At 46.4% G+C, this 25878-nt stretch overlaps 2 protein-coding genes across 2 annotated transcripts in view; one reads left to right on the top strand and one right to left on the bottom strand.

Annotated features, from left to right (window-relative positions):
* Positions 1 to 1594: 1594 nt before the first annotated feature.
* T265_06502 (hypothetical protein) lies at positions 1595 to 10953 on the bottom strand (the record flags this gene model as incomplete). Its single annotated transcript, XM_009171776.1, has 4 exons — positions 1595 to 2188; positions 5791 to 6043; positions 7384 to 7447; positions 10785 to 10953. The coding sequence occupies 4 exons, from the start codon at positions 10951 to 10953 to the stop codon at positions 1595 to 1597; spliced, it is 1080 nt and encodes a 359-aa protein (XP_009170040.1).
* Positions 10954 to 22642: 11689 nt separating this feature from the next.
* Positions 22643 to 25878, top strand: part of T265_14048 (hypothetical protein) — a gene marked incomplete at both ends in the record, with an annotated part of 4859 nt that continues 1623 nt past the window's right edge. The window contains 6 exon segments of the mRNA XM_009171796.1: positions 22643 to 22660; positions 23812 to 23907; positions 23950 to 24122; positions 24164 to 24347; positions 24442 to 24774; positions 25457 to 25637. Coding sequence (XP_009170060.1) covers positions 22643 to 22660; positions 23812 to 23907; positions 23950 to 24122; positions 24164 to 24347; positions 24442 to 24774; positions 25457 to 25637 — 985 coding nt within the window.

Genomic DNA, 25878 nt, shown 5'->3' with positions numbered 1-25878 from the left:
TATTCTCCACCGGCTTGGGGTGTTTTACTGTCGAAGGCTTTCAAGAAATTATCATACCGACAGATACCGGGTTAAAAACTCCGAATGATAGGAGATGTCAGTGGTTTTGATAGAAGATACCACAAATGCTTTATGTCTGACGAGAGAAAAGAGTCGTTCCGGTCCCGGGGGGCCCGCAAGGATGAAAAAGCCAGAAAAATATCAGAGACATGGGACGATAGAAACAAAGACTCAGAGGATCAGTTTAATTAAACCTGACTGCGTTGCACGAAATGACGCGGTGATCGCTATCTGGAGAGCATGGACCGACTGCAGACGTAGCCAGATAACCCTTATTCGAAAATATTAGATCTAAGGTGTGTTGGCCACAACTGGGGCTGCGTACAGTCTGGGGCCTGCCCTCTACACTAAGTTGCGCAAGCAGGAAGACGTAACGAGAAGGGCTCAAAATGGGAGACCAGCAAATATCCTGGAGGATGAAGTCTCACGAATTTAGACGAATGAGGAAGGGCATGTGCAATGGAAATCATACGGGACAAGTCAGTTGTAGAAGTTGGAGAGGGAGACGTTGGTAGATAGATACAGCCTACTAGTACAGGTCGTTTGGTCTGTTCTATGGAGATTCAGATAGCCTCTGGAATCCATTTTAGGCTGTAATCGTCAGTGGGGGTCGCGCGAAGTTTCGATTTGGAGTAGACGGCACAGCCTTCACCCCTTGAGTTTCTCCTGTCAAAGCGGTGAATGCTATAATCAAGGATTGAGATTGCTGTGTCCATGATTTCAACTGAGAGCCATGTTTTGGTCACACAAATCAGACTTAGTTGCGCAACGGCGATAATCGCACGGAGAGTATGGACTCTTGGCAGCAGTGAGCGGGCATTAAACAGCATCACTGATAGGTCCATGGGTGAGCACACCGTACTAATTAGGAGTTTGGTAACTTCGCTTACGGTGGAGTCCGCTGCTAGGGGGAAATAGGTAGGGTAGGTAAGAGTACATGAAGTAGAGTTGACAGGGCATGCGTTCAAAATAGGTCGAGGTGTACTTATCACTGGGGGTAAGCGGGTGAGTAGTGTCTGAAGTAGGTTTGAATCCACGGCAGAAGGTAGAACGCAAGGTTCATTGTGGGGTACGATATATCTCTTGAAGGCTGGTATTGGACTGGAAGCGGTCGAGGGTTGAGAAGTGTTTTGGGACATGAAGTCATTCACATCAACAGGGAGTGTGGAGAGTGGTATGGTGCAGAAAGTGGCGGTGGTTGGGGGGGTGATAGTCGCGCCCCAGAAATGGTCAGCATATGAGATGGAATCTGTGAGCAAAATGGCGAAGGTACATAAGAACTTCAGCTGGCCACTGGTATCTGCGGGTGTGAGGTTTCAGCAAGCTTGCGGTAAACGTGGTTTGGTGTATTTGTCATGTAATTATAGGGGGGTCGAAGCAAAGTCCAGTTATCTTGATAAGATTATAGGGAGGTCGAAGCAAAGTCCAGTTATCTTGATAAGGACAAGAGATAGATTCTCCAGGGTGTAGTTGAGGGTGCGTATTGCGTATTGACGTGTTGCGTATTACTACGTATTATTAGGTATTGCGGCCTCTACAGTGAATAGTTGAGTCCAAGGGCGTGTTTTGGCGGTGTAACGCGGCGATACAGCAAGTCAGGGTGTCTGTGACGGGACCGAGTGCTGTCAACGTCCGGTGTAGTCATTGCCCTGGCTAGTAGACGTGCCCCATTAGTCATTTCAGTACTACGAAAGAGTTCAACTGGGCTGACAGAGGCGTTTGCAGTTTTCACGGACGGCGAGACAGAAAGTCTATTTACAGAAGCATTGGAGGGCTCAGGTTCTTGTAAGTCTATCAAGCGAAAAGGTGTAACACGGAGGTACAGCAAGTCAGGGTGTCTGTGACGGGAACGAGTGCTATCAACGTCCGGTGTAGTCATTGCCCTGGCTGGTAGACGTGCTCCATTAGTCATTTCAGTACTACGAAAGAGTTCAACTGGGCTGACAGAGGCGTTTGCAGTTTTCACGGATGGCGAAGCAGAAAGTCTATTTCCAGAAGCATTGGAGGGCTCAGGTTCTTGTAAGTCTATCAAGCGAAAAGCTTCTGAGTAGTCTGGTGCGGGTCCAATACTTGGAGCAATTACGGAGCCTTGAGATAATGAACGCACCGTGGGAGAGTCGACGTCGTACTGGCAGTTGATGGTGCAACCGGTTTAGGGGGGCCTTCGCCTCAAAACGGAATCTTCAGTGACCCCAGGTAAACCCCGGCAGGCCTCCGGTGCGCAACGTGCTAGAGATCCTCCGGGGTGGTCCGCACATATCGTCCTCGAAAGGTTAGGGCCGGTAAATTTTCACCCGTATCCTGGTCACGGCACCCAATGAAAGGAGGTTATACGTGCTAGAGATCGTCCGGGGTGGTCCACACATATCGTCCTCGAAAGGTTATGGCCAGTAAATTTTCACCCGTATACTGGTCACGGCACCCAATGAAAGGAGGTTAGCTCTTTGCCGCAAGGTATTTATGAACAAACACGGGCTGAGCAGTTACAAGCGTTACACACCAAGGGCAAAATTTGGACCAATAAGAAAAGCAGAGCATAGCAGCTAGTGTAGCCTCTACGAACAGAATTAGCTGATCCGGCATAGAGCTTCATGGACAGGGAGTTAAACACATCTAAGGCCACGAGTTATCGGATAAACGCTTTCTACCGTCTAACGACATGCGCAGCCTTCCCGCAGATTCTGGTGTGTCGGTGTTTTCAAACCATGAATTCAGTGGTTGACCTTGTTTAGTCTCCACAGGGCACCCACAGTCTCAATAGAAAGTTCAAGCTTTCGAGCATCTTGTCTTAAAGTAGCTCTGGTGAAGTCCAACGAGGTATTTTAGGAACCAGAAGGAGCTACTTCAGTTGGGTGAAAAAAAATCACACGGCTGTACAGGATGAATCTTTTAAGAAGTGTAAGGAGCCCGGTAAGTGAAAACAGCATCGTGCCTGACGCACCTTTGCAGCGCCAATAACCGCTAGATTAACGCTTGCACTTTTGATACCATGTCTAGATTCTCAAGAGGTTTTGTGCCATCAAGACTTATGAGTCCCAAAGATTGAATGGGCACCTTTGCCCACATCGGTAGTGATCCATATGCCAAGTTTGCCTTAGGCCAGGTTACAGGAAGTCACCTTTCTGGAAGAAAGAACGACGATGCAAATGTAAACACATTCAAGCTTATCATAGTAATCCATTTCCTCCAAAGGTGTGCTTTGTTTCGTTTAGCAGGGTCAACGCTGTGAGTTCACTATCGAGTAAGACCGGTTCCGGAAGCTATGAGCTTTCAAGAGAGTTATATCTGAAGGATTTATCATTTACAACACTTTACTACAGGAGATTCCACCCGTAAGCTCACTTAAATGTACCGGAAACTAACGAGGCCACCAATCAGATGCAACAGAGTTAAAGCGTGCTTCCTGATATTGCTCATTTTGTGTTAAAAATGGAACAATCAACCACGCCTACAGCGTACTGTCTCGACAAACTGTGTCAAGCTAAAACTGGCGGCCAGTAGCACGAGAATTGCACTTCATGGAGTTTAACAAACCCATGTGTATGTTTTCGGTGGGTAAGTATATAACGGGACGACTGCGGCTATCTGATTACACGCATTCGGTATCTAGTAGTCAGTGGGAAAGAACAGACGTAGGCAGCAAATGGCATATTGGGAACTGTCAGGAACTCGTTCAATAGACAAACACGTATTAGGCAAACGTAAAATGAACAAGTGTGTAATCAGCAGGAGCAGAAAATAGTCATCGAAGCAGCAGAGGTTTCTGGAGGCAAAAGCGAGTAAGCACCCAACAATGTACAAATGCGCAGATACGCGCAGTCTGTATGTGTAAGTTTGCCGCATAGAGGGAGCGGCGCGGGGAATAATCAATACGTTCAGGAGGTAGGGAACTGTCTTTAATTGACAGCGCTACGCGGCAGCTCGTGTCACGTAGCAAATCAGATTGCGTGGCGAGGCACTTTCAAAATAAGTCTCATCAAAGTCCAATTAGTAGGTAATGTAAAAATAAACCCTTCAGTGTGTGATGTTGGAATGGTGGAAAGCAGGTTTGTCTATTCTTCGGGGAGCTCTGGGTTGAAGCATCGGCCAGTGCGTCGTTCTGTCAGAGCAGACCCTCGAAAATAGGTAGAACCGGGACGAGCTTGTGAGCATTGACGGGTGAGCAAAAAAATTGTCATCAGTCACTGAAAACTAAGCAGACCGCAGGTAAAAGTGAAACAGGAGAAAAACCAGCAGCAACAAGCAAAACGGCCTTATAATAAGCAGTCGTAAGTCATGTGTTGCACGAGCAGTCGGAACACAAAACGGAATGCCCGCTACTCACGATTGCTTCACAGGAAGAATCGACATGTGTTCGAGCTGACCAGACGAACTTTGTGGGCCATGCATTTCATGAACTCTTTTGGTGCTCCGCGCACTTAATATCGACAAGGCTGTTTCGCTTTGAAACGCTCGTTGTGACTCCGGCCAATTACCCAACCGCCCAAAGTCACTCATGATTAGCAGTGGTTTTTAGTTTAACTTTGTGTCAGCTGGCTGTCTCTCCCCACAAACTGGGAAAGAAACCCATTATTACTATTTCATCGGACACTTCCCACCGTTTATGGCATTGTTCTCTTTTCGCGCAATCCCAACTACCCGCAAATTCCACAGTCATGCTTCAATCTGACTGTAAACCTATGGTCATACCAGACGGTATACCATTCAAAAGTCGGGAATAAATATTATCATTATTAAAGTGCTTTTCGGGAAATGAAGAGCAGTCAGTTGTTGCCTCCATATGCTGAAAAAGGATCATTGGATTTTGTGTCACGTGCCGCAACACGCCCAAATACTGTAGACACATCTAGATTTGCAAAATAGCTTTTACATTTGACTCACCTGCCCCCATTCCAAAAAAATTTTGAAATTAAGCGGAATGCATCTGACTACCTTGCAAGTTCTGAGGCAAGATTGATGTACTCTAGATGTACTCAAGATGATCAGTGGGCCAATGGATGCCTATTAACTTTTTGTCGGGCGTTTTGTGTACTGTAGCTGAGGTCTACGTTCGTGTACCAAAACTGCATGAATGGATATGAAGTTCCTCATGGTTGACTACTGGTCCAAAACGCACGCAAAAGCAATGTTCATCTCTTTGGCGCGATGTATTAAGCATTGTGATTCGATCCAGCAGCGGAGCGTAAGTCTCAGTCAATGAACTTGTGATGCCGAGGGTAGCAGTGGTCGACAATAGCATTAATTCTCATAAGAATGATTTCCAGGAACAAGTTAACATGGTTTCTGAGGCTAATCCGCCGGTAAAAGTATCGACTGATCTGTTTTGCACTATTAAGTTTCGTTGTACAAAGTGGGTATTGGCTGACGCCAGCAAGACAACCAAACCTGGATAGTTTGGTTTGGAGCATTATCCACTGCAGTTGGGCCAGTGCTCTTCTGGAATGTGGGAGCCAACTGTATTCCGATGAAGCTTACGATAGCAGGTTGACCGAAAAGTGGTAAGAATTTATGGTAGGTCTCTCGTGGCTTCACATGCTCAGCTGTTTTGTTCCACTTTTTCTGTTTGCATAACAAACTGCGGGAGACCTTATCGCATTAATATCCGGCTGGGCAAGAAAATAGACCAAGGACAAGAAGCTATGAAAGAAACGGCTGCATATGTGAGGGCTCCCTATTCCTGGCCTTTTCCAGCTTTAAGCAATAGGGCGATTTCCACCTGTTTTCGTTTACCTGACTATTTCTCTCTTGGGGGCCGCTCTCGGGGCACATAATTAGCCACATTTTAGGGTTGTCCAACAATGTCCCATTGAGTAGGCCAGTGAAGTGTCTCGCAAGCACCGCAATTATCCGTGAGCCACATTTGCGTTTGCTGTCAATCACAAACTCCTCAGCGCTTCCCTTACAGCCTCCCGTCAAATTGTAGGCTTCACTAGTGGGCCTGAGTCCGTTTTCTAGCAGCATTTTACATCCACACAGCTGAATCCTGGCTTGAAGCTAAAAGATGTACACAGTGGCCACGACTATCATAATTAAACACGGCGAAAATAAACCTTATCGTCGAAAGCCACTTTTGAACGACCTATCAAGTGCTGAGGCTCGACTTTTTGGTTTAAAAATTGCATGATATTACTGTGCACAACCGGACAGGATGCGCACAACGGCCGCAGAATAAACTCGTAGTTATTGAAGATGTAATAACATATATCCAAGTGGAGTATTTTCGTTATGATGAAACTATCATACTTCTATCACTTGTTCAAAACAAAGAAGAGTCTAAGAACTTCTTCCTACCATCACTGTTCTGGTGAACGGTAAAAAACTTATTTACTGAGGAGTCGGATAGGAAGCCTATTAGCTGGCCAGCGGGGCTTCACAAAAACGTTTAGACACTTGTTAACACAACGAGCTAGGGAGCCAGATGGCCGTTCACTTTGGTAGAAAGGTTTTGCAATTTTCGCGGTGCGAGAATCGTCACCAGGTGCTAGAGTTCATCAAGTTGATTGTGAACACAACAGGCTAGAGAGCCAGATGGCCGTAGAAGAGGTTTCGCAATTTTCGCGGTGCGAGAACCGTCACCAGGTGCTAGAGTTCATCAAGTTGTTTTCCTCGCATCTCTGAGAGTGTGGACCACCCTAGCTCCTCTGTGGTGCGCGGGAATCATATAGTTACCGGGGTTTGGTTGTCCTTTTACATCCTGGGAAGTATGTTTCTTGAACAGCCTCTTGATAAGGATAACAGAGATAATAGCGTTTGGTGAACATCACGTTTTATAGGATATGTCTATCAAGAAGGGACCATATTCGTCTAGCATTAAACCAAAACCAAGGCCCATCAACCAAGCCCCGCATCCAACTCTCCTGTATGTTGTTAAATTAAAAAGCGTTAGGTGTGCAAGATTCTTTCAGATCCTTTGCGTTGATGCAAGTTTTAATCGATTGTGTAAGAAGGAAGAGCAACCTCCAGTTCGTAGGTCCTTCGTCCTGGTGCACGTGATTTGTCTCAGCGTGCAGTGCAGACACCCATCAAATTGCTTAACTATTATGAAAGCCTTAATATTATCAATCAGGAGATAAGGTTGCACCGGGCAACCACCCAGGCTTCTCAATATCATTTGGTATCAGGCAGTGAACACCTCTCAAAATCCAGGGACGTCCAAAGATGCGACGTTTCAGCCGGTAGTTTGAGCATTTGGTCGTTTGGCTGCAAGCGGCCAATCGGTGGTGCGATTCGCTTGCTCAAAAAAGGGAGACGATGGCACGTAAGCGCAAACTGGAAGTTGTTGAATTGATGCTGTTACCGGGTGAATTGCATTTATAAACATACATCGGGATGATGGTTCGTAGCAGCTGTAGATCCAGATTGGCGTATGCGCGCTTCGTGCAAATGTCTGAAAGGAAAAAAGCGCTAATGAATACAAGATCAATTTTTTTTACCAAGAAATAGCAACTATTATCCATACTTACAGTGTTTTTGTTGTCATGATGTTATTTAAAGCATGAGAACTCAACAAGAGGAAAGTACTCTAGCTGCCGTATATTTTCATAAAGGAAACTACTCACAGGGTTGATGAAAACTCTTCGGCAGCCCACAACCGGTTTCGCCCTTCTTGGGGCTCATCAGGTGGGCGCAGTCCTCGAGTTTCCATCAACCTCTTTCAGGAATGCGGCTTTTACCATTCTGTCGAAAGGCGCGCAGTTTTGTCTGGTCCTGCTTACCATGCGGGCATGTGGGCTGCAAAAATTGACTTGTTTGTAGTCGCCCATTTTCCGCGTTCATTGATGTGCTGTGTAGCTCTCCGCTGCTTTAATAAAGTCATGTATTTTTCTGTTCGGCATTAACAGGTGAAACTGGTCCTAATTTTTGTTCGCTTTCTTAATTCTGACACTGTATGAAAGTTCGCTTGTAAAGTGACCTTTCAAGCTAATAACGACTTAGTGGTCGTAACGGTCTCAAATAAGTTCCATATTACCTGTGACTCAAGCTGCATTTACGGGATTTTGCACAGTTAGACGCTTTGGATGCGTAAATGCGTTTCATAATAATTACCTGTGCGTATTAAAGAGGAGCCGAGCTTTGGTGTTTCCAAAATTGTATCTTTTCAAAAATCTCATTGATAATTTGTAGCAAGTGCCTAACCCACTGCCTGGTTATGGCGCATTTGGAACTCTCGAAGATAAGCCTAATTCTAACAGCCGAATCCACGAAGCGAAGAGTGCGGGAAGAACGGGCTAGACTTGGTATGCTCAAACGCGACAAGCCTAGAAGGCGGATTGACTCCATTGCAAGTTGGGATTGAATTGACCAAATATACAGCTGAGTCATTTTGAGGAGTTTAATCCTGCCTCCTGGAGAATATATTACCAATGTTAAAAGGATAATAAGACAAACCATCATTCGTTTTTTAATTAAACGAATTCCCGCGCTGACTATGGTCTACTTGTCGTGACGGTAAAAGCCAAAATGATTAGGGCTCAATCTCAGTAATTTCTTTAGGCATCCTGTAAACTTCCAAAGTTTGATTAGTTACTCGAAAACCGTGTGGATGACAAGCCAGCCGTCACCAGTGACACAATCGCAAACTTGCACCTTTTAGGAGAAGAAAAAAAGACTTTACAAACTTATGTGTAGCTCCGCAAAACAATCCATCTTCAATGCCGGGTGTTTATTTGCACCCGCAATTTTTCTGACCTGGTGATATCCTGCAGGCCGCAACTAGGACTGTGTTGAGCAGAACGAACTTGGAGGTCCATGTGCCACACAAAAAGGCCATCCACAAAAAAATGTGAACACACTGCGATTATTTTGATACCGCTCCAATCCGAACTCACAGTACAGCTTAACAGATCGACATGAACCAAAGGCGGAAGACGCTGCAGAGGCGGACTGGTAACCTACTTTCGCCGAATCTGCTCATTGCCCAAAGACAAAAGTAGCCGTAACAAGCAAATTCTGTGATGAGGATTGGCTCATGCAGGATTCAGGCCAGGTACACCCTAATCAGCGTTTTGGAAGCATATAGCGTGCTGCGTCATGCCGCTGGAGGAATCCGCGTTTACGCTGGTTTAATTGAGTAAATGTATTTTAGCGGTTGACCTACACGAAAGCAAGGGAGGCGTGGAGAATTGTATGGGCGCTGTTCTCCATATTCATAGGTTGTTTGCACAGCTAGATGTTAGAGCGGTGGTGTATTAGTTCCCAGTCAGCTTGATATTTATTTAAAAGGAAAATTTTCGCAGAATGCTTTCGCTCGCATAAGAGTTTCGCCCAGTGAACCTCATTTGAATCCCAGCCAGATCATATTTTTCAACTCAAGTGCAACAAAAAGACTAATCCATGTATGTGTTTCCACTTTATGCATCGCAATATAGCCTCTTGGAGAAATCCTTATAATGGACACGTTTAGTGTTGCAGTTTTCGAGGGGTACCTGCTAGACCCAGCTTCAGACTTGACAGCTGGGTATCTCCTAATGGCGAAAATATGTAGTCCGGTGGAGGGGTGTTCCCATAAGATGTGAAGAACGTTCATTTGAGAAGTTACTGCTCAAGCGACCAAATCATCTTTACCCATATCATGTGAATTCTGTGACTGAATTGTGGGTGGCGCTATATTGCGTCTAATTGTGGTCACATGTGGCAAAATAACTGTGGTTAAATTAATAACCGGGATCTTGTGCGTTTAAACGTTCTGATGCTTCTTAAGACGCGTACCGCAAAAGATTTACAATAAAGATAAATCAACTGTAGGGTGCTCCGAGGTTTTTACGTATAGATTTGCTTTATTTTCATGATAATACCGAAATTGGAAACGGAATTTGACTGCAAAAGAATGTTTTCCGCGAGCGTTGTGCTAGTTTGGATGGGGTCAAGAAATTTTATGTATATGTAATGTGCCGTTAGGCGGCTTCAGCCATCTTATGGGAGGTTTCCTTCAAAAATACGTAGAATGCATGATAGTATTTTAAGCAGTATATCCTCAGAGATGCTGGAGGGCGGTGGTCAACACAAAAAATATACGACAGTAAATAAGTTTCAGCTTGTGAATATTAGCAGGAATTCGAGTTGAGTTTTCGCAGCAGTGGATTTTGGGCACAGTAAGGGTCGCGTAATCGAATGCGCCTAAGTATGACAAACATGGGCGTACGGATTGGGGTGTTTTGCACGTGGCTGACAGAGACCAAATACAAAACGGCTTAGCAAGAAGCGCCGAGTCCAAGTAGCTAAAGTCAGTTTCGATCAGTAACAGGTTAAGTTACACATAGTTTGGGGGCTTGTCGTTCCACTAAGTATCATTGCTGAAATTCACCAAGAGGAAAACTCTCCAGTTTAAACGAACTATATTCCTAAATGTGGCGTTCATCAATGGAACGATGTGAGGTGCCAAATCATTACACTAAATTACCACCCGTTTGCATCCTAAGGATGTATAAGAATCAATTTGAATTCCCTCCATCTTAATGGTGAAAACCCCGCACCGATGAAAAACGAGATCAATTGAAATCTGCAGCCGCAGCGGTGCAAAAATTGTTTACAAATCTAAGTCAGGTACGGTGTGGAGGAATGCTTGCACGAAAACTCCGTTCCAGTGGACAACTCACCAAAAAACCAAATAAGAATGCTAAACAGGGCTCACAACAGCCTCATATTTTACGAAATGCCAACTCATCGTCTGCATCCCTGTAGTCAAATTTTCCAAAGGTACTTCAGACCTCATTCACAGGAAATACCTGATCTTTTAAGGCAGCCTGGAATGGATCCGACTGCGCGCCCATTTTCTGGGATAATCATCGTGTCAGCCTCGTGAGCTTTCTGGACAATGATCCTGTGCAACTCTTTCATTGAAGCCGGCCAGTTTAAATTGATCAACAAAGATGCGCATTCCTGAGAAGTCTGCATAACATACGTTTCAAATACAAGTTTGGGGTCCGGGATTTCCGGCCCAGTCAGCAAACAGTTTTATTATGTCCCGGTGGGGCGTTGATCACCACCTGATCAACGAAGTGTCCTTCGATTTGGTAATGACCAAATCCAAGAGGGATGGTAGTCGAACCACACGGTATCTGGTGGGTGCAACGTGTTGAGTCCGAGCGCTCTGTTGAACGACTTTGGCTAGCGCTGCCGCAAAGTGTTCGCTAGACCTGACGCGCTGGGACTCCACAAGGGAGGCCCTGAGGGCGTTAAGATCACCTACCAGAAAGAGGTAAGTAAATTGGTAGCTGGAGGAGAGTCGCCCAATGGTTTGTGTGAGGAACTGGTCATCTTCCGGAGGACTCGACGGGCGACGGTGGACCATATCGAAAAGGAGAGAATCGGACACACGCGGCGGGATTTGAATCCATAATGCATCCGAGAAGTGGCATCGGAGGGGGCAATCCAGATGTGCAGGGATGCATGTAAACATAAAGCAGCCTCATCAGCCCTCCCTCGTTTTGAGTCACCTCGGAAAACAGAGTAGCCGTCTATCAAGATCCCCGCGTCAGACACACCTGGTGTGATCCAGGTCTCCGTGAGTACGATTATGCACGGCTGTTCAAGGCGAACTGACAGTGTGACATCTCCTTCCCCTGGAGCGGGGTGCTTTGCACGTGGTTGACAGAAACCAAATACAAAACGCCTTAGCAAGAAGCGCCGAGTCCAAGCAGCTAAAGTCAGTTTCGATCAGTAAGAAGATAAGTTACACATAGTTTGGGGGCTTGTCGTTCCACTAAGTATCATTGCTGAAATTCACCAAGAGGAAAACCCTCCAGTTTAAACGAACTATATTCTTAAATGTGGCGTTCATCAATGGAACGATGTGAGGTGCCAAATCATTACACTAAATTACCACCCGTTTGCATCCTAAGGATGCATAAGAATCAATTTGAATTCCCTCCATCTTAATGGTGAAAACCCCGCACCGATGAAAAACGAGATCAATTGAAATCTGCAGCCGCAGCGGTGCAAAAATTGTTTACAAATCTAAGTCAGGTACGGTGTGGAGGAATGCTTGCACGAAAACTCCGTTCCAGTGGACAACTCACCAAAAAAACAAATAAGAATGATAAACAAACAGCACAACAGCCTCATATTTTACGAAATGCCAACTCATCGTCTGCATCCCTGTAGTCAAATTTTCCAAAGGTACTTCAGACCTCATTCACAGGAAATACCTGATCTTTTAAGGCAGCCTGGAATGGATCCGACTGCGCGCCCATTTTCTGGGATAATCATCGTGTCAGCCTCGTGAGCTTTCTGGACAATGATCCTGTGCAACTCTTTCATTGAAGCCGGCCAGTTTAAATTGATCAACAAAGATGCGCATTCCTGAGAAGTCTGCATAACATACGTTTCAAATACAAGTTTGGGGTCCGGGATTTCCGGCCCAGTCAGCAAACAGTTTTATTATGTCCCGGTGGGGCGTTGATCACCACCTGATCAACGAAGTGTCCTTCGATTTGGTAATGACCAAATCCAAGAGGGATGGTAGTCGAACCACACGGTATCTGGTGGGTGCAACGTGTTGAGTCCGAGCGCTCTGTTGAACGACTTTGGCTAGCGCTGCCGCAAAGTGTTCGCTAGACCTGACGCGCTGGGACTCCACAAGGGAGGCCCTGAGGGCGTTAAGATCACCTACCAGAAAGAGGTAAGTAAATTGGTAGCTGGAGGAGAGTCGCCCAATGGTTTGTGTGAGGAACTGGTCATCTTCCGGAGGACTCGACGGGTGACGGTGGACCATATCGAAAAGGAGAGAATCGGACACACGCGGCGGGATTTGAATCCATAATGCATCCGAGAAGTGGCATCGGAGGGGGCAATCCAGATGTGCAGGGATGCATGTAAACATAAAGCAGCCTCATCAGCCCTCCCTCGTTTTGAGTCACCTCGGAAAACAGAGTAGCCGTCTATCAAGATCCCCGCGTCAGATACACCTGGTGTGATCCAGGTCTCCGTGAGTACGATTATGCACGGCTGTTCAAGGCGAACTGACAGTGTGACATCTCCTTCCCCTGGAGGATCGTCGCCTCCGAATGACCTGATTCTTACTTATGCCCTGTTTGAACAACATTTGGCCAACAGGTTTTTCACCGTTGACCCAGCAAACACCCGGCTGGGACATAGTGAGATTTTCAAGCTCAGAGCGCACATATTCATCAGGCAAAATTTTTCTCATTTCCAGTAGTAGCTGCGTGGAATGACCTCCCTCCGACGGTTGTCCACGCTCCTTCTGGAACCCAGTTCAAAACACTACTAGACATATATTTATGCAAATCCTCGCGCTGGCAGGCACACTACCCCGCATTGAGAACATAAAGAGCATTGCTACGCTCTTTTTTCATTTGCGCCTTTCAGGTGAACGGCAGCCTCTGAACGGCAAGAATAAAACCGACCCGAGAAACTTGGGCGAAAGCCGTGTACCCATCCGTGAATCCGTGAACACTTTGGGTAAAAGAACCACAGATGGTGCGTGTAGTGTATTAATCGCCTAGAACCAGGTAGATATATACAGTGTGCATCATATTTGAGGTGTACTAGTCGACAAAATCGTGGAGCCTTCGATGCCTCCTAGGAACAGTTCTCCCAACCAGCATACTGCTGACGTTCAATAATGATTGGCTGTTGAGTCCAGACTTTCGGCCAATCAAAACTCGGATTGAAGCTGGACCGATCATCTTTGCAGTCGCCTGCTGGTAAGTTTTCTTGGCGGCAGTAGCGTCCACTGCAACTGTTGGAGCGGATAGCTGCGAGATTCTGCTTAACAGTGGTTGACAAGATTTGGTGGGCAAAAGTGCCTGGAGAGAGCTGTCCGTGCTGCATCCTGGCTAATGGAGTCGACGCTTGCTAGGAGACTGGCACAGAATGACTGGCTGTATTCCCGGGCATTTTAGTGGAGATATTGTAGAGGAATAATCAAGTTGTACATGTCCCAATTAGTACGGAATCTACATTGCTCTCCGGGAATCTATGCAGCTACCACATTACCGGCTGAGAAGCACTGATATCAGAAGCTTGTCCGTGCTGCGTCAAAATCTTCGTCATCTTGCGCTACATTTCTGTTGTGCACATAGTCCCAATCGTGGATCAGATCAATACAAGCTTATCTCCGCACATCAACAGATGTGGGCGAAATCGATGTCCATCGAATGTATGGCGAGGTATGCAATGTCATACCTGCAAGTCCTGGTGGCACTTTAAATCTACGGGTTTAAAAAACAGCCAGATAGGCCAATTATCCAAGTTTTCTGACCTCTTTGCGCCAGCTGCCTCTCCCTTCAGGTTGCTATGCATTCTGTGACTAAAAATAGTGATAGCAAAAACGAGACCAAGTCCCCACTGCCGAATGGAAAAAATCAGCGCGAGTCTTCCGTTTAGTTTAAGATACTCGACGCCGCAAAACTGCACTTCTTTCAAAAGTTGTCGGGGACACAGGCACACACACAAACACACGGAACGAAAGTCGATTATGAACTTTATTTACTGAACAAGCAACTAGCAATATCCATCCCGGGTACGCTGGCTTCGACGAGGATCATCCAGTTCTCTGATGTGCCAAACAAGACCGCCACGGCATCTCTAGTGAACAGGCACATGAAGAAGAACAAGTTAATCATCTGAGGTATCGTTCTTTAGGAAAATCACACCAACGTAACTCGCCCATTTGCTCCTCGGCGGTGTCCCCATAAAGCCTGAACAGGAATTGCTTCGGGCAGAGTGGTTACGTGTAAATAATAAAAGTGAATTTTTCAGCCGCAACACCCTTCCAGTGCCTAACTGCCGTGCCACCCGAAGAAAGCACGAGGGCTGGGATACTGACGGGTGGCTCAAGCCTAGACAGGGAAGTCGAGTAAGAGGTTAGGTGCGAACCACGGACCCTCCGGTCAGTACATTCGCGCTCTAAACACTTGAACCACCTGGCCCGCTTAGTTACATGTAAAAGACAGTAAACGAATATCTGGGCTTTAAGGCACCATCTCTTCTATATGATGTAGGGAGGATATCGGAGCAGGTTGTCAGTATTCGAAAGACTTACTCATCGATCAAGCGTATATCCGAGGATCGCCCTCTAGGGGCACAGAAGCCAGGCCACAGAAGTCATAGAGGAGAAACGCGAAGAAAGCTTCTGCTTGACTCTATTGAATGTGATCAAAATTCTATGGCCAAACCGATGGATGCTATGGCCCGTTGTGCTCTTGAAAGCACGCCGACTCGACCGAGCGCGTCTCCAGATTGCAGTTTCTACTCAACTACCACAGATCACTTGACTTACAAAGGCAGCGATCCTCGAGAGAAGGCAAGCCTGGCTTGGACGCAGCGTCCAAAGTACGTAGAGCTATCATAGCTTATTTCCGTAGCAGGTGATCAACACCCAACGGTGAACTTTACATCCAAGTGACAACTTATTAGCTGGATTTGGTCAACCGTGCAGAGACAAGCGGCGAAGCCCACTCACTACTCAACCATAAGCATAGACATCGACGTTGGGGGTACTGCAAGAATGTTATACCCACTGAGAATGCGAGAAATCTAGTATACAGCTACTCTTCGTTAAAAACGGCATCTCCGATTGTGGACACAGTCCTTGCCCATGACTCCAACAGCCGAAGCCGCAAACATGACAACAGCAAACCGAAAAATCCAGCGCACACCCAGGTAGTCACGCTGATCGCGGGCGACTCGGGAGTCCATACAAACACGAAGAGAAAGCGACCGCAGTCGAACGAACCACATAAACTCCACTAAATTACGAAGATGCTTGCCTGCTTCAGGGTGAGGTCCTCTGCGAAAACGGACCTCACGGGAGTGCTAGGAAAAGGAACACATCTCAGTGCAGCTGCCAACCCACGCAGCCCCACAGAATCACCTTATGGACCAAACCGCGCCAAAACACCAAAAACCAAAGCCCGCACACTTGCTCTAAATCCCTAAACAACAAACCTCAACGTCCAAAAGGCATTGAACGAGCCACAATAGGCAGTGGTCGAATTTTTCAGTAGATATCTACCTCATTTAAAGGTGAAAGGATCGCGCAAACCAGACTTCTAGGGGACGAAGAGATCCTCGGAATTGAAGTTCATGTTTCGAGACCACTGAGGCGTGAAGCGTACAAGTATTCCTCAGAGGCCCATTAGGAGCCTTGGACTCAAACAAAGCATAAATCTACTAAATCTGCTAGCACATCTTGCAACACATCTCTCGGCTTCCCAACTTGAGAGGCAGCAGAGACAGTGCTGAGATTCTTGTCAAAAACTGTCTCAGCCTTTTCAACAAGCCTTGCCATGTCAAACTGTCAGTTCGCCTTGAACAGCCGTGCATAATCGTACTCACGGAGACCTGGATCACACCAGGTGTATCTGACGCGGGGATCTTGATAGACGGCTACTCTGTTTTCCGAGGTGACTCAAAACGAGGGAGGGCTGATGAGGCTGCTTTATGTTTACATGCATCCCTGCACATCTGGATTGCCCCCTCCGATGCCACTTCTCGGATGCATTATGGATTCAAATCCCGCCGCGTGTGTCCGATTCTCTCCTTTTCGATATGGTCCACCGTCGCCCGTCGAGTCCTCCGGAAGATGACCAGTTCCTCACACAAACCATTGGGCGACTCTCCTCCAGCTACCAATTTACTTACCTCTTTCTGGTAGGTGATCTTAACGCCCTCAGGGCCTCCCTTGTGGAGTCCCAGCGCGTCAGGTCTAGCGAACACTTTGCGGCAGCGCTAGCCAAAGTCGTTCAACAGAGCGCTCGGACTCAACACGTTGCACCCACCAGATACCGTGTGGTTCGACTACCATCCCTCTTGGATTTGGTCATTACCAAATCGAAGGACACTTCGTTGATCAGGTGGTGATCAACGCCCCACCGGGACATAATAAAACTGTTTGCTGACTGGGCCGGAAATCCCGGACCCCAAACTTGTATTTGAAACGTATGTTATGCAGACTTCTCAGGAATGCGCATCTTTGTTGATCAATTTAAACTGGCCGGCTTCAATGAAAGAGTTGCACAGGATCATTGTCCAGAAAGCTCACGAGGCTGACACGATGATTATCCCAGAAAATGGGCGCGCAGTCGGATCCATTCCAGGCTTCCTTAAAAGATCAGGTATTTTCTGTGAATGAGGTCTGAAGTACCTTTGGAAAATGTGACTACAGGGATGCAGACGATGGGGTGGCACTTCTGACCGTTGTAAGTCAGAAATCTGCCAATGAAATACACGAAAACAAGCCAGCATACCAGAACTCTGGCGGAAAATGTTTGATTTACCGCCTACATACATGGGACACCGCCGCAGAAGTAAGCCAAACGCGTTCTCTTCGTGGGACAGGAATCCGGAGCCCACGTGTGACCCAATAGTTGTATATGACGTCTACAGAGAATATTATGCACGGCTTTTTAGTGACCTACTGACTTCGTCAGGCTTGTCAGGGCGTAAGAGCCGTCCTCTTTACAGAGGATGACATTTGTCAAGTCTTGCACCCATATCAACCCGTTCTGCGCGTTGTGGCCAGACGAGGACCCTGAAGGAAACGTCGTTCACACTGGCGTAATATTTCTTGTCAGTTTCGTCAGTCTCTTGACGGAGGTCAGCTTTCCTCCACTCGTAAGGAAGCGATTGGCACGCCAAACTACAAAACTGGTGACCGACTGTCGCCCGGCAGCTATAGGCCTATTATGCCCACTGGCGTACCGTGCAAGGTGATTGAATACATTCTAAAGCAGGCCATACTAGATAACCTTACTTCCAACAACTTGATATCTCCAGTCCAACACGGATTTCTCCCAAACTGTTCCTGCGTGACGAACAGCTTAACTCAAGCTATGGACGAGGGACTCACACTGGATGCAATATTTTTCGATTCGACAAAAGCATTCGATCGAGTCCTACACGTTCCGTTGCTCCAGAAGCTTGAGTCTTATGGGATTTAGGGGATTATTCTTCGATGGATCAGGACGTTCTTATCTGACAGAACATTCCGAGTGAGACTAGACTTGGACCACTTCTGTTTCTGATCTACGTCAACAACCTTCCAGACGTACATTCAGCTCCATGTCTATTTTCGAGGATGACTTGAAATCTTGGGGTTCAAATGCCAGTGCCCTCCAGGTGGAGGGCAGTGCATTGGTCATTGGACTAGCACCTTTTTCTGAATGACGAAAAGTGAGTCCATATGTCATTCGGAGGAGACCCAGTGCATTGTGAGAATGGACCAGAAGACATCACAAGGATGGGTGTCAAAAAAAGATCTGGGTATCTGGCTCCTTTCAAACGTGTCCTTCTCACTGCACCATGAGAAATCGGCCCAAAAGACATTCTACATTCTATGGATGATTCGGCGCACCCTCTCCCGTATTACTCGCATGGACTCCCAAATGCTCTATGGGGCCCACCGCTTCTTGAATATGTCACACGAAGGACGTAACCCTCATTGGGTGTGTCAAGCGGGCTGCTACGAAAATGGCTGCCGGACTTAAATCCGTGGATTATGAAACGCGTCTCGTGGTGCTTGACCGCTTTGCCCTGGAGTATCGTTTCCTTTAAGGAGACCTAAATCTTACTTATGCCCTGTTTGAAAAAGGTTTCGCCGACAGGTTTTTCGCCGTTGACCCGGCAAGGATGACGGCGAGGTGGTAAGAAGATTACCAAGCTCAGAGCTCGCACTCTCATTGGGCGAATTTTTTCTCATTTCGGGTGGTTGCTGCGTGGAATAACCTTCCTCCGACGGTTGTCCACGCTACATCTAGAACCCAGTTCAAAGCACTATTAGGCGGCTTTTATGTGAGTGCTCGCACTGGCAACTCTTTAAGAGCAGTGCTACGCCCTTTTTTGCCTGCGCCTTTCAGGTGAACGGCAGGCGCTGGCCAACGAAAACAAATCCAAACCGAGAAAATTTGGCGAATGCCTTGATCTAGTGTATCCATCCGTGAATCGTTGAACTGGGCTGTGGTACTACCTTCATTACAACCTGATCTTAAGTTTACTCGATGCACTGCAATACCCGACAAAGACTTCTTCCACTGCTTCCCACAGTTTACTCCAAGTTTAATCCAGTTTAATCCAACACTATGAAGTCTTTCGTTCTGTACCGCTTGCCTTGGTTGATGCCCCAGGCATTCCGCGCATGAAAGTGAACGGGGTTTGTGGTCTGCTGCACCCTATTCCGCTACCTCGACCGTCGACCGTAACCTGAAATTGTGTCGCCAGGATAAATGTGGGTTTTGGCACACTTGGAAAATAGGTGTTAACTGACCGGGCCCTTCGACCAGATGCCGAACCGTATGTCTACATGGCAATGTTTCCCTGTGTTGTTTTACGCACCGAAACACGAATCATGTGTCAGTACTTCAGCAGCTTTTGGACGTACTACTTGGGGCAGATATTTTGTACTCACTGGACTGAACGAGTGTTTAATACGGAGACCGTCCGGCGGGCGCACTGTGATGGAATGGGGACGATGATCACGTTCTAGTCTACGGTGGCTAGGATATTCTTGATTAATAAACGGAAGCAGGATTACGAAACAGCTTATAAATGGTCAGCCGAGTACGAACTGACTAGACCCTGGTAGTCAACATTGTCTTTGACAGGACATCGGTATTCAGCACTGAGGCTTCGCTCACCCATAACTATAATTTATTGGAAGGCCGTATTGTAAGGAGTAAACATGGATGGGGAAGGTACTTAGTTCCACCCCAACACAGTCCCATTTCCAGGCTTCCACTCGGACAATCTGAGTAGAAACTGACGACGAGAACGCCACTGGAGCTGATCAATTCTTAGCTTGTAGCGTCTGCAACCGGACACACTGGAGAACATGCAGACCTCCTCCTGGAAGGTGAGTTGCGCCGATTGCATCTAAGGTGTTCGTAATCGATTTCATTTCCCTCTTCCAGGTCAAAGGTTGACCAAGTCAACTTGCGCTAGTTTGAATTGGGCAAGGAAAATAGCACTCTTTGGCAAACGGTTATTAGCATACGCAACACATCACCTAACCGTCAAAGCCTCTGGCACATTCTTCCTCCGAGATCTCCTTGCACAACCGAAAACTTGTTTTATAATTGTCTCTTCAGATTCGCCGACTCCGGCTTATACGAGCAATGGCTCTGAGGGTGGTTGTCAATGATCTTAAGACGTCTCAGTTGCGCTGCTCGAAGAGGCTACGCCCCGCAGCCGTGCAGCAAAACAGCGCGTAGTGCTCCTGGTACACATATCCCTCGTGATTAGGGGATATACCTCTTTGACGCCGTAGGTGTCTCAAATTGGCAAATGTGGCCCGAGCCTTGAGGATTTGTTCATTGACCGCATCTATCACACTACACTGGGAAATAATATAATTTCCAAGGTACGTAAAACTCTCCACAACTTTGAACTGGATTGTAAGTTGCGTGCTCAGTTGCTGTATGCCAAGAAGCACGAGAACACGCTTTCTGGGCGCAGGGCGCATGCCAAAGGGCGAGATGACTTCCGTCAGTTCATCCAAAAAGACCTGCCCCCTCTGCTACTCGAAGATGAGAACAATGCCATCCGCATATTCCAGATCAGCTAGCTTTTCGTCGGCAACATCATCAACAGCAGTCAGTTGAGGGCAATTTAGCTTTCGCCTCACGAAATTAAGTACAAATGGAGAGAGTGGGCGATCTTGGTTGGCATCACTTTGCTTGTGCATAGCTATCTCAAACGCTCGCGAGCTCAGAATTGTCCGGAACATTCCTTGCTGAGTGTATGTGTTGATTCGAACGGACTGGTCCGCCGAGTCGAATGCACCTTGGAAATCCAGGAATACCTAAATTGCTGGTTATCTATATGTATGGTCTTGTTCTAGCACCTGACGGAGTGTAACGCTTTGGTCGACATAGTCCCTACCAAGCCGGAATCCCCCTTAGTTCGCTCGAGTCATTGCTTCACGGGTCACCATAAGGCACTGAAATACAAGTTTTGCCAAGAGTTTCGTTACGACAGGAGTCAGGTAGTCCCCTATGATTAATGCACTCACTAGGGTCTCCTTTTTAAACATGGGAGTTGCTGTAAAGAAGCACGAGAACACGCTTTCTGGGCGCAGGGCGCATGCCAAAGGGCGAGATGACTTCCGTCAGTTCATCCAAAAAGACCTGCCCCCTCTGCTACTCGAAGATGAGAACAATGCCATCCGCATATTCCAGATCAGCTAGCTTTTCGACGGCATCATCATCAACAGCAGTCAGTTGAGGGCAATTCAGCTTTCGCCTCACGAAATTAAGTACAAATGGAGAGAGTGGGCGATCTTGGTTGGCATCACTTTGCTTGTGCATAGCTATCTCAAACGCTCGCGAGCTCAGAATTGTCCGGAACATTCCTTGCTGAGTGTATGTGTTGATTCGAACGGACTGGTCCGCCGAGTCGAATGCACCTTTGAAATCCAGGAATATCTAAATTGCTGGTTATCTATATGTATGGTCTTGTTCTAGCACCTGACGGAGTGTAACGCTTTGGTCGACATAGTCCCTACCAAGCCGGAATCCCCCTTAGTTCGCTCGAGTCATTGCTTCACGGGTCACCATAAGGCACTGAAATACAAGTTTTGCCAAGAGTTTCGTTACGACAGGAGTCAGGTAGTCCCCTATGATTAATGCACTCACTAGGGTCTCCTTTTTAAACATGGGCACTGTCACATTCATTTTTTTAGATACAGGAAAATAGATCAGATGAACGCTGATTAAGGACTTCATCACCTTTGAACGCTGCGGACGAGGACCTCTGTTGCTCTTTATGGAACATATGGAGTCGCAAAACTCTGAGGTTTTGGGGGGTTCCAGGTGTACCGTCGGGGATTCTACTGCAGTTTCAGGATCCAACTGAGTGGCAGCAGCTGGCCACGAAAATTGTGGTTCGAAGTGGCCGGCCGAAGTGCCGCACACAAAAACATCATTATCTGGATACCTTGGTCGATAATTTTAAGACTGTCGAAGTGGATTCCACAAAGTGCTAAGCAGAAGCTCGGAGAGGACACTATGGACAGGGGCTATACGAATTGAAGTTTGCCACTGCAGTATTCAACTTCGACCATAGAGCTGACTCGTACAAGATGAATAGTTGTCATTCGAGCTTTCGGACCTGGAGACTGTACAAGCTGTCTGCGGCAGGTGTGGTCGTGTTTGTGTCGGTCCCACTAGATTAGTTAGTGGATACGCTAACAGCCCTTCGGCAAAACATCGACGAATAAAATGACTACCGCATTTTCGCTTTCCGAAGTTATCATATAGATGAGCCGTGGAGGGTGTTAGAAGTAAATTATCGTGCCAGTTGCCGTGCGAACCAAAACCTACCGAAATACATTGAGGCACTGAGTGGTTCTGTCTGTCCGCCATAGTGGCAGAGGTAAGTTTCAGCAACCATCACCTTTTGGACGGAATCAAGCCGAATCATGGCCAACTACGGAATGCCATTCGAATGTATGACCGGCTTACTGGTAGTACATCCCACCGCCTATGCAAAGCAGATACCACTGCATTCAACAGGTAGTCTGTTTCAATCTTTATCAGCATATCGGCGGTCAAATACCTTGGCTACTTCGGAGAGTTAAAGGCACAACAGTGCTAGAAATAACTTCCTATAACCGTCAAGCTAAACAATGACTGAGACTACCCGGGTGTGTAGGGTGTGTCTATTGTGTAGTACTGGCCATCAGACAACCATTTACATGCACAGTTTGGTCTAATTGCTCAGTTGTACCCATTTGAACCGCCAATAACGGGCGTACTGGTGACTAGAACTTTCATTCATTCTGTGGTTTACACCACAGAATGTTTTACACCAAATAACCTTCTCATTCATTCTGTGATTTACACCACAGAATGTTTTACACCAAATATATGATTTTCAGGTGGGTGTAAATATAGTTCGGCGCAAACCGTATGTTGTGCCCCGATGTCAGTCGGCGTAGTTCGCTGTGGCAGACTGACCCCGAGAGGGATATCTGCCCACCATATATACATAAATGTGCGTGTATTGTGTCATGTGGTTAAGTATAGCATATTTCAAGTATAAATGCTATCCTGGGCACTGTCTTTTTCGGATTTCATGTACTCCGTGAAAAAAACTAGGGGGTCAGGATTCCTGCAAAATATGTGTAAGGTTTATAGCCGATGATGGCAGATTACCGAGACAGTACCAGTCGGTTTTCGATCAAGGTGTACTCTGTAAACTCTGCCGAATCGTCTAGCTCCCATTTATATTGCGACCTAGTAACGGAGCTTATACTGCCATTCGATGGGGAACGGTAATCTAGGATACTCATCACGCTTGTAGTTTAGTTAGTCCTCTTCAGGGTTGAACAAGTTGTTTTTTAAAAACGTTCAAGCATTCACTGGTCTGGAGAACTGCCACCCTTAGATAACGGTATACAACGCCACTCTGCACCACCGTAATGTTGGTGAAACCAGATGGTTCATGCATTGCGTGGTGGTAAGTAAAATCATCATTGAAAGCATGGCATCAGTGTTGAACACCGATGCTTCACTGCCAGGAATGCGGTGGTCATTAAAAAAACCATTCCTCGGAAAGTATCGTAACCAACAGGAGTCTAATTGCACAATAGTTATTCCACCGGGTGATGATCTCATCGGTTTTCCTAATCGTTTCAGACTTCACTGAAATGAAGCGACCTCTAGTGATCACCCAGCAAGCAGTTCCTGCGAAAGTTATCAAAGTAGGGGAGCCGAATTCAGAAGACAGTGTCAAAGGTGAGGTAACAGTAGACGCCATAGGCGGGTGGATATAGTGAGAAGTGTCATTGTCAAGGGAAAAGCACCCGTTGATAGCTTATGCACAGAAAAGGTTGGTGTTGCTCATGTATACTACGAGGATGATATCATCTATGATGCAATGCTCAACCAGGTGAGTAGTTCGAAATCACCAGTTCTGACCGCTGGTTTTTAGACAAATGTCCAACACAACAATAACAAGTACTATGTTATCCAGTTGCTTGAAGATGATAATGCCCCAAACTACTCAGTGTGGTTCCGATGGGGACGTGTTGGTAAAAACGGACAGAATAAATTGGAGAAGTTTGGTGGCAATCTTCAGGACGCCATGGATTGCTTTAAACAGAAGTAATTTTCTCAATCTCCTTCATTTTCTTACCGTTTTCCAGGTTTTACGACAAAACTTTAAACGATTGGGATTGTGTTGACCAATTTGTCAAGGTGAATGGGAAGTATGACATTGTTAAGCTGGACTACGGGACAGCGTCTCAAGAGCAAAACATAGCGCCACTGAATGCTGAAGAAAAAAGTCAACTTGTTGTCGTGGAATCTCTACTTCCAAAGTCGGTTCAGGTAAGCTGACTAGTACGTACTCTCGGTTTTGTTTTGTGCTTATCGTAATTGCGTAATTGTGATTGCTTTCGTTGCTCTTTTTTCTTATGCACAGCTTCTCATACAGCTCATATGTGACCTCAAGTCCATGGAGGACACCATGGTGGAACTGAAGTATGATGCTCGGCGTGCACCACTTGGTAAATTGACCAAAGATCAAGTGAAAGGTGGTTATACTGCTTTGAAGAAAATAGCCGACTGCATCGCCTCTCTAAATACCCCTGAATCGTCAACTGCCAATGACACTGGTGCCAAAAAGTTCAAGCGCTCAAAAACGAATACGTCGGAGAGGAAAAATTTAGAACACTCCTTGTTAACTGCATGCAATGAGTTTTATACTCGGATTCCACACGACTTTGGGTTAGTTCTCCCATCCGTCCTTAAGATAGTTGTCACTTATTCTTTTCTTACCCTCGTTCACATAGTTTGTGGATTGGTCATGTATTGTGACCTTTCTGCTGCGGTGAATCAGTCGCAAACAACCTTTGGTTTTTAGATTCGATGTTTGTGTAAAATATAAGTATGGAGTCACTTTCCACACCTTACGTATTTTGGATTCAACGACGAATTTCTAATTTACTAGATGTCACCTCATGATTCCACATCCGTTCTTCATCTGTAGTTTAAATTGCTTCCGTTTTCTAGATAGCTAGTTGCACCATAATGTGGTGTATTCTAGTGTAGTTCCCTGTTTGATGAACGCATGACCTAGGGGCGACGCATGAAAAACACCAAGGGGTCTCTGTATGGTTCCGGTCGTCTGAGGGGTTGTGGTATCGAAAATCCACCCAATCTGTGTTTGCAAGAACCGACGCAGCGCATGGTGAAGTCAGTGCAGCCAGTGCTACATAGGACAACAAAGGCGAACGTATTAGTTTATGGTTGTTTATCACTCGTGTGCACTGATTTCAGAGGTCTCTGCAGAAACTTATGTATGTCTTCGTGCAACATATCTGTACCATTACCGTTCTCTGCCATGTATGTAAGTGCACGAGAATTTTTCCAGAACCCTGGTCTGATCACCATCTTGGAAAGCGTGCGCAGCAATTTTCGCCCTAATTGGACTTCAGAACACCAACGTGATTATCAACGCCAATGATTTTGCGTTCGCTGTGATAGATAAAGCAAATCACATCTTTGACCTAGAACCCACTGGTCTTTATCTGTCGTTCAAGAAACTTTTGACTTCAGTCGACAATTGTGGTATTACGCCATACTTCTTGTTTAATTGTGGAAACGAAAAGCGATTGAGTGCATTCATGTCACTTTGTATCACTATCCGCCTGTGGTCGCAGTGAAGACTTACCGTGCATGTGTAACCAACCGATGTCCCCCTTTTCATATTCGTTATATACATTATATATATATATATATATATATATATATATAGTATGTACTCGCTTCGGCGGTACGTGCACCTTATCATGGTGGTCGGGCTTCTGTGCCGCAATGGTCCTGCCAGCTATACTGGCTGGGAGCTAACCCCGCAAAT

The sequence above is a fragment of the Opisthorchis viverrini genome (genome assembly GCF_000715545.1).
Source record: "Opisthorchis viverrini unplaced genomic scaffold opera_v5_133, whole genome shotgun sequence".
NCBI classification, from domain to species: Eukaryota; Metazoa; Platyhelminthes; class Trematoda; order Opisthorchiida; family Opisthorchiidae; genus Opisthorchis; species Opisthorchis viverrini.
Note: the sequence above shows the minus strand (reverse complement) of the source record. Positions and strands in the feature narration are given on the sequence as shown.